At 46.7% G+C, this 9,427-nt stretch overlaps 1 protein-coding gene and 1 long non-coding RNA gene across 2 annotated transcripts in view; both read right to left on the reverse strand.

Annotated features, from left to right (window-relative positions):
- LOC139218268 (centrosomal protein of 170 kDa protein B-like) overlaps positions 1-5,093 on the reverse strand; it is a 26,905-nt gene extending 21,812 nt beyond the window's left edge. Inside the window, 2 exon segments of the mRNA XM_070849831.1 lie at positions 5,012-5,036; positions 5,039-5,093. Of these exon segments, the coding sequence (XP_070705932.1) occupies positions 5,012-5,036; positions 5,039-5,093 (80 nt within the window).
- Positions 5,094-5,888: 795 nt separating this feature from the next.
- LOC139217479 (uncharacterized) lies at positions 5,889-9,427 on the reverse strand. The gene is made up of 3 exons (XR_011585623.1): positions 9,340-9,427; positions 8,741-8,794; positions 5,889-6,016 (listed from the first exon to the last, which is right to left on the reverse strand). It is a non-coding gene; the product is annotated as an uncharacterized lncRNA (long non-coding RNA).

Raw genomic sequence — 9,427 nt, forward strand, 5'->3', positions numbered from 1 at the left:
GATCAGATCTTCGTCCTGGCCTGTGTGTGTGTTACTGTGTTACTGTGTGTGTGTGTTACTGTGTTACTGTGTGTGTGTGTGTGTGTGTGTGTTACTGTGTTACTGTGTGTGTGTGTGTGTGTGTGTTACTGTGTTACTGTGTGTGTGTGTGTGTGTGTGTTACTGTGTGTGTGTGTGTGTGTGTTACTGTGTTACTGTGTGTGTGTGTTACTGTGTTATTGTGTGTGTGTGTGTGTTACTGTGTTATTGTGTGTGTGTGTGTGTGTGTTACTGTCTGTGTGTGTTACTGTGTTACTGTGTGTGTGTGTGTGTGTGTGTGTTACTGTGTGTGTGTGTTACTGTGTTACTGTGTGTGTGTGTGTTACTGTGTTACTGTGTGTGTGTGTGTGTGTGTGTGTGTGTTACTGTGTGTGTGTGTGTGTGTGTTACTGTGTGTGTGTGTGTGTGTGTGTGTGTTACTGTGTGTGTGTTACTGTGTGTGTGTGTTACTGTGTGTGTGTGTGTGTGTGTTACTGTGTGTGTGTGTGTGTGTGTGTGTGTATGTTACTGTGTTACTGTGTGTGTGTGTGTGTGTGTGTTACTGTGTTACTGTGTGTGTTACTGTGTGTGTGTGTGTTACTGTGTTACTGTGTGTGTTACTGTGTGTGTGTTACTGTCTGTGTGTGTTACTGTGTGTGTGTGTTACTGTCTGTGTGTGTTACTGTGTGTGTGTGTTACTGTGTGTGTGTGTGTTACTGTGTGTGTGTGTGTGTTACTGTGTTACTGTGTGTGTGTGTGTGTGTGTGTGTGTGTGTGTTACAGTGTTACTGTGTTACTGTGTGTGTGTGTTACAGTGTTACTGTGTTACTGTGTGTGTGTGTGTGTGTGTGTGTGTGTGTTACTGTGTTATTGTGTGTGTGTGTGTGCTACTGTGTTACTGTGTGTGTGTGTGTGTGTGTGTGTGTGTGTGTGTGTGTGTTACTGTGTTACTGTGTGTGTGTGTGTGTGTGTGTGTGTGTGTTACAGTGTTACTGTGTTACTGTGTGTGTGTGTGTGTTACTGTGTTACTGTGTGTGTGTGTGTGTGTGTGTGTTACAGTGTTACTGTGTGTGTGTGTGTGTTACTGTGTTACTGTGTGTGTGTGTGTTACAGTGTTACTGTGTGTGTGTGTGTGTGTGTGTGTGTGTGTTACTGTGTGTTACTGTGTGTGTGTGTGTGTGTGTGTGTGTGTGTGTGTTACTGTGTGTGTGTGTGTGTGTGTGTGTGTGTGTGTTACTGTGTGTGTGTGTGTGTGTGTGTGTGTGTGTTACTGTGTGTGTGTTACTGTGTGTGTGTGTTACTGTGTTACTGTGTGTGTGTGTGTGTGTTACTGTGTTACTGTGTTACTGTGTGTGTGTGTGTTACTGTGTGTGTGTGTGTGTGTGTGTGTGTGTGTGTGTTACTGTGTTACTGTGTGTGTTACTGTGTGTGTTACTGTGTTACTGTGTGTTACTGTGTGTGTGTGTTATTGTGTTACTGTGTGTGTGTGTGTGTTACTGTGTTACTGTGTGTGTGTGTGTGTGTGTTACTGTGTTACTGTGTGTGTGTGTGTGTGTGTGTGTGTGTGTGTGTTACTGTGTGTGTGTGTGTGTGTGTTACTGTGTTACTGTGTGTTACTGTGTGTGTGTGTTACTGTGTTACTGTGTGTGTGTGTGTGTTACTGTGTTACTGTGTGTGTGTGTGTGTGTATGTGTTACTGTGTGTGTTACTGTGTGTGTGTGTGTGTTACTGTGTGTGTGTGTTACTGTGTTACTGTGTGTGTGTGTGTTACTGTGTGTGTGTGTGTGTGTGTGTGTTACTGTGTGTGTGTGTTACTGTGTTACTGTGTGTGTGTGTGTGTGTTACTGTGTGTGTGTGTGTGTTACTGTGTGTGTGTGTTACTGTATTACTGTGTGTGTGTGTGTTACTGTGTTACTGTGTGTGTGTGTTACTGTATTACTGTGTGTGTGTGTGTGTGTGTTACTGTGTGTGTGTGTGTGTTACTGTGTTACTGTGTGTGTGTTATTGTGTTACTGTGTGTGTGTGTTACTGTGTTACTGTGTGTGTGTGTGTGTTACTGTGTGTGTGTGTGTTACTGTGTGTGTGTGTGTGTGTGTTACTGTGTTACTGTGTGTGTGTGTGTGTTACTGTGTTACTGTGTGTGTGTTACTGTGTGTGTGTGTGTGTTACTGTGTGTGTGTGTTTGTGTTACTGTGTGTGTTACTGTGTTACTGTGTGTGTGTGTGTGTGTGTGTTACTGTGTTACTGTGTGTGTGTGTGTGTGTGTGTGTGTGTGTGTGTGTGTGTGTGTGTGTGTGTGTTACTGTGTGTGTGTGTTACTGTGTTACTGTGTGTGTGTGTGTGTGTTACTGTGTGTGTTACTGTGTTACTGTGTGTTACTGTGTGTGTGTGTGTGTTACTGTGTTACTGTGTGTGTGTGTGTGTGTGTGTGTGTTACTGTGTTACTGTGTGTGTGTGTGTGTGTGTGTGTTACTGTGTGTGTGTGTTACTGTGTTACTGTGTGTTACTGTGTGTGTGTGTTACTGTGTTACTGTGTGTGTGTGTGTTACTGTGTTACTGTGTGTGTGTGTGTGTGTGTGTGTATGTGTTACTGTGTGTGTTACTGTGTGTGTGTGTGTTACTGTGTGTGTGTGTTACTGTGTTACTGTGTGTGTGTGTGTGTGTGTGTGTTACTGTGTTACTGTGTTACTGTGTTACTGTGTGTGTGTGTGTGTGTGTGTGTTACTGTGTGTGTGTGTGTTACTGTGTTACTGTGTGTGTGTGTGTTACTGTGTTACTGTGTGTGTGTGTTACTGTATTACTGTGTGTGTGTGTGTGTGTGTGTGTGTGTTACTGTGTGTGTGTGTGTGTGTGTTACTGTGTTACTGTGTGTGTGTTATTGTGTTACTGTGTGTGTGTGTTACTGTGTTACTGTGTGTGTGTGTGTGTGTGTGTTACTGTGTTACTGTGTGTGTGTGTGTGTGTGTGTGTGTGTTACTGTGTTACTGTGTGTGTGTGTGTGTTACTGTGTTACTGTGTGTGTGTGTGTGTGTGTGTTACTGTGTTACTGTGTTACTGTGTGTGTGTGTGTGTTACTGTGTTACTGTGTGTGTGTTACTGTGTTACTGTGTGTGTGTGTGTGTGTGTGTGTGTTACTGTGTGTGTGTGTTACTGTGTGTGTGTGTGTTACTGTGTGTGTGTGTTACTGTGTGTGTGTGTTACTGTATTACTGTGTGTGTGTGTTACTGTGTTACTGTGTGTGTGTGTTACTGTGTTACTGTGTTACTGTGTGTGTGTGTTACTGTGTTACTGTGTTACTGTGTGTGTGTGTTACTGTATTACTGTGTGTGTGTGTGTGTGTGTGTTACTGTGTTACTGTGTGTGTGTGTGTGTGTGTTACTGTGTTACTGTGTGTGTGTGTGTGTGTGTTACTGTGTTACTGTGTGTGTGTGTGTGTGTGTTACTGTGTTACTGTGTGTGTGTTATTGTGTTACTGTGTGTTTGTGTGTGTTACTGTGTGTGTGTGTGTTACTTAGATGTAACGGTGGCTGTGTTTCTGCCTCTCACCTTAAAACGTGTTATTACAGACTCATTTTCACAGTGTCGTCTTTTTTTACTTCCTTTTGTTTATTTATCAAATCCCTTTTGTGTTTTATCGATATTAATCTGCTGCTTTTTGCTCTCAGGATCCTGATTTACTTCGTCTGTCAAAGTTCTTTGGAAACTCTGTTTTTAAATAAAGGTTTTATCATTCGACAATAAAACTCTTCTGAAGCCCACAGAAGCCAGAAGCTGCCTACCGCAGACACTAAAGTTAATTCTAACGCTAACACTGATGCTAATGCTAATACTGATGCTTATTAATGCTAACACTATTGTTAACGCTAATGTTTACGCTAACACTGGACGCTAATACTAATGATAATGATAACACTAATGTTAACACTAATGTTAATGCTAATGTTTACGCTAACACTAATGGTGCTTTTCCACTAGCACCTACTCGACTCGGTCTTTCTGGTTCTCCACCAGGTGATAGTACCTGGTACCAGGTACTTTTTTAGTACCTACTCAGCCGGGGTTCCAAGCGAGCCGAGTCGAGCCGAAAATGTGATGACACCAGACTGCAGGCCACCGATTGGCCAGGGAGTGACGTCACTGGATGAGTCATGAGAGCGACTCGTTCACAAGAATCAAACCCTCCGTTTTTAAACCTGGAAACACACCGAGCGTTTTTATTATTCCTGTGAACCAAACGCTCGTCATCGCTCGGGCCGCCTTGCAATGACGACCCCCCCACTTTGAGGAGGAACACTACTGTAATGGAAAACCAACCAAACCGAGTCGAGTCGAGCAGAGCTAAAACTGTGATGGAAAAGTGCCATTACACTGATGCTAATGCTAACACTAATGTTTACACTAATGTTTACACTAATGTGAGGACGGCTGTGTGGAGAGGATCTGCTTGCGTGCAGTGCATCCTGGTCCATGGAGGCAGCGCTGTTGCGGTGGACTACAGATACCATCAGCACTGACTGCTTGTCCACGTGATACGTGGTGAAATGTCCCTTTAACAGTAAATCTGGCACTCATTTCAGGAAGCAGGTCAACCTTTTCACCTCTGTGACGTCATCATCACCTTCATCATCATCATCATCATCATCATCATCACTATCATGTTATCTTCCCACCTGAACTGGGCCACACCCGGGACAACACACACACACACACACACACACACAGTAACACACACATGTACACTCCCTGGATGTTGGCTGAACCGGAGCGGCTCGTCGCTGACATCTTTCCGGGCCTCAGCGCTCCATCCGCGGCTGCAGGCCGACAGGAGGAGCCGCTCCGGGCTGCAGCTGCAGAGGGAGCCGGTGATGGAGGGACGGACAGACAGACAGACAGACAGACAAGGCAGACAGACAGATAGACAGACAGACAGACAGACAGACAGATAGGTCCTCCCCTCCTCCACGCCCTGCCCTCCCCCTCCTGCAGCTCTTACCTCCGCTCCAGATGCTGCCGCTCCGCCGCTTCTCTCCGCAGATTAAAAGCCGGACTGACGCGCCGCGGGGCGGACAGAGCATGAGAGGCGTCCCGGGACCGATGCCGGTACCGGGGGGAGGGTGGGGGGTGCGCGGGCCGACAGGAGGCGATCAGCGCGGAGCCACAGTGAGTCCGTCCCTGTGATGCTGCTGTTATGGCATCTACGTCTCCTCTTGACGCACCCGCTGCTCCGCTGCGTCAAGACGCACTGCCGCACCGACACCGCACCGGAAAAGCCGCAGGAATCCTTCAAAATAAGACCTGCAGGATAAAAAAATCTTACTAAACAGAGTACAGATGCTGAAGGACACTGAGACCAGTTTAATATTTACGTTGATGTCTGTTTAGTTCTGTCAGCTCACTGAACTGTGGGAGAGACTCAGAGTCTAATGTTTCACTACTTCCTGTTAGATCAATCAGACCAAGACTCGAGGCCCCTGAGGCTCCTGGCCGGACAGGTGTAACCTTTTGGACCGGATCGGACCGGCTTCAGGTCTCAGAATCAAACAGAAACAAAATCTCATCTGTCTGTTGTGCTCTTATTGTGAAGGCCGGCCGGTTTCTGGTCTAAGTATCGGTGGTTTGACGATCCTCAGCTGATCCACCTGCTGCAGCGACACACACACACACACACACACACACACACACACACACACAGACACACACACACACACACACACACACACACACACACACACACACACACACACTCACACACCCCCTAACTGTGTGCCCCCCACCTTTCTGCCCCACACCTGTTGAAAGTGTCTGAAGAAACGCTGACGGGACCAAAGTTTGTCTGACATTTTATTCTGGATTCTTTTTGTTGTGTTTTCCAGTGAAGTCCTGGTGAGGATGATCCCTGTGAACCAGACCAGCAGGTCTGCAGACCCCCCTGAACACCATCAGGACCTGGACTGTCATCACCTCCCGTCGTCGTGGAGACAAGTCCTCCTCTGCTCACCTGGAGCCACAGAAGAACAAAAGGATAGAGGATGGTATAAATGTACACCGGCCCTAGCTTAGCTCGTACTCCCCCAGGGCGGCTGGGTGACCGTCCGGAGGAAGCATCGCCCAAAGGAGAAGCACACAGTGCAGCACCACCTTCAGGTCTCCAACCGGTTCTCCCCACTCAGCGACTCACCCGCTGGGAACCGGACTCTGGTCATCAGAAGCTCCACAGTCAGGACCGTGAAGCTAGCAGCACCAGTGAACACAGTGAAGTGCATCTTGGGGGGCCAGAGCAGGAGACACTGAATCACAGCTAACACTGCTGGGGAAGGATGAGCGTGGGTTTGGTAAGATCGTAATTCACGTCGGCGTTAATGACACCAGATTACACCAATCAGAGGTCACTGAAGTTAAAGTGGAGTCGGTGTGTAGAGCCCGGACCAGGAGGCAGAGCCCGGACCAGGAGGCAGAGCCCGGACCAGGAAGCAGAGCCCAGACCAGGAGGCAGAGCCCAGACCAGGAAGCAGAGCCCAGACCAGGAGGCAGAGCCCAGACCAGGAGGCAGAGCTGCAGTCCTCCAGGCTTCTCTGCTCCTCCATTAGAACAGTCACCCACCAACATCCCATACAGACTGTGTCGTCCCCCTCAGATCATTCAGATCATTCAGATCTATAAAGTCCAACAGGAGAGGAGTTAATACCTCCACTGGCACTATGAAACAGGACAGGAGAGTTAAAGTGGACTTTTAAACATCAGATCTCTGCCATCCAAAGCTGTTTCAGTAAATGATCTGATATCTGATCACTATATTGATTTATTGATCTGACAGAAACCTGCTGCACCATGAAGAGTATGTTAGCCTTAATGAAGCCACTCCTCCAGTCATACTAATACTCACATTCCTCCAGACTCTGGACGAGGAGGTGGACCTGCAGCCATCTTTAACTCTAGTTTAACAGTCCAACCTAGACCTAAACCTAACTAGAACTCCTTTGGAAGCCTTGTTCTTAGCTTCTCTCTTCCAACCTGGAAAACACTGACACCAGTCTTAGTTGTCACAGTGTACCGCCCTCCTGGTCCAGACTCTGAATTCTTAACTGAGTTCTCAGAGTTTCTATCAGATTTAGTCCTCAGTGTGGACAAAGTGATTCTAGTAGGTGACTTTAATATTCATGTGGACGATGATGATGATGGTCTGAGCTCTGCTTTTGTCTCACTGTTGGACTCAGCTGGCTTCTCTCAGAGTGTAAATGAACCCACTCACTGTTTTAACCACACTCTTGACCTTGTTCTGGCTCATGGTGTAGAAACTGAACAGTTGACAGTCTTCCCCCAAAACTCTGTTCTATCAGACCATCACCTGATAACTGCTGGTTTCCTGTTCCTGGACTCTGTCCTATATGACAGAGGTCCTCACTAGATCCTTATCTGATAGTGCTGCTGCCAACTTTAAGGAGGTGATTCCTTCAGTATTTCAGCCAGTGTGTCCCTGTGCTGTGGATGACCACTACGCTAATCTTAGCCCCTCCCAAATTGATCATCTGGTCGATAGTGCTGCAGGTTCACTGCGAATGACACTAGACCCCGTTCCTACTGGACTACTTAAGGAAGTCCTGCTCCTAATCAACACGTCCTTACTGGATATGATCAATCTGTCTTTACCTCAGTCCTTCAAAGTAGCAGTAATTAAACCTCTCCTGAAAAGCCCACTCTGGATTCAGGTGTAGGAAGGACTCCATTCATTTCCACTGTTATGCAGATGATATCCAATTATACTGATCAATAAAGCCTGAAGAACCCAATCAGTTGGCTAAACTTCAAATCTGCCTTAAAGACATAAAGTCCTGGATGAGCTGTTAAACTCGGCCCCAAACACCTCAGAGACACCTTTTCTACCAACATAACTGCTCTGGACAGCATCACTGTGGCCTCCAGCTCCACTGGGAGGAATCTGGGAGTCTTATTGATCAGGATTTGTCCTTTAACTCCCACATTAAACAGATTTCTAGAACTGCCTTTTTCCATCTACTAATGTTGTTAAAACCAGGTCCATCCTGTCTGTAGATGATGCAGAAACACTAGTCCACACATTAGTCACTTCCAGGTTGGATTATTTCTGTTCCTTATTATCAGGCTGCCCCAGTAAGTCCTTAAAGACTCTCCAGCTGGTCCAGAACGCTGCTGCTCCTGTTCTGACCAGAACTAAGAGAAGAGACCATCTTTCTCCTGTACTGGCTTCTCCTCACTGGCTTCCAGTCAAATCTAGAATAGAGTTTAAAATCCTTCTCCTCACCTCCAAAGCTCTTAATGTTCAGGCTCCATCATATCTTACTAACTTGCTATCTTAGCCTTTCTGTGCTTTTCTCATCTCTCTGGTTCCTGGTCCTGGTTCTCCTGCTGTGGTTCTCAGGTTCCTGTGGATCCTGGTCCTGGTTCTCCTGCCACCCCACCTCTGAGCCTGGTTCTGTTTGAGGTTTCTTCCTGTTAAAGGGGAGTTCTTCCCATTAAAGGGGAGTTCTTCCTCCACTGGGTCCTAATCTAATCTCTGAGCTGCTCTGTGGGGATTCTTGAATCCTTCATGTTGAATTCCTGAATCTTTGGTCTCTGAATGAAAGAGTTTGTTCTGAGCTGCTCTTTATGGAAACAGTCTGAGAGAACACTGCTGTGAATTGCCGCTATATTAATAAAGATTGATTGATTGATTGATACAAACCCCGCTCCCCCAGGACAGACTCACCTCAGTGTGACACACATCCTCTCTTGGTTTTCAGTTTGGCTCCAGGTTCAGCTCCTGTGGACCACAATCAGAAAATGGTCAGTGAAGCCGATGCTGAAGAGCCTTAAAGCTGCTTCCTCTCTAGTGTCCAGCAGGGGGCGACTCCACTGGCTCCAAACAGGAGTCTGATTGGATGGAAGTCAATGAGGAAATGAGGAGACTTCTCTCCTGATTTATCAGCTCAGTGAACAGTTTCTGCTCTCAGTCTCTAGTTTACTGTCTTCTTCAGCACAGCAGGACGTTCATGTAGTCAATGATGGTCCATTTAGAGGAAGATACATCAGGAAGAGGGGGGGGCTTTAGGGCAGGTGGCCACACCCCCTCTGCTGTCTGGTCTGTGATTGGAGGATCAGTGTGAGCTGCTGTTTCTACACTCACGTGGTTTCCTCTGGTTTCTCTTCTGTCACATTATTGATTATTGATTAGCTGTGTCTGATCTGACTCTCCATGTTTGGTTTCATTGTTGTTTTAGAGGACAGTTGAACATTTACAGTGATGCTGATCAATGTGTTGATTATTGTTTGTCTCTAAGAACCGACCCACCACGGTTCAGACCTTACCTGGACCAGTCCTGGACTTCTTTGCTGGTTTGCTTGGATCAGAATCTGGATCGTCGGGTTGCTTGGCTTCTCTCACTTCGAGCGACAT

Source organism: Pempheris klunzingeri, chromosome 18 (genome assembly GCF_042242105.1).
Source record: "Pempheris klunzingeri isolate RE-2024b chromosome 18, fPemKlu1.hap1, whole genome shotgun sequence".
Classification (NCBI taxonomy): Eukaryota; Metazoa; Chordata; class Actinopteri; order Acropomatiformes; family Pempheridae; genus Pempheris; species Pempheris klunzingeri.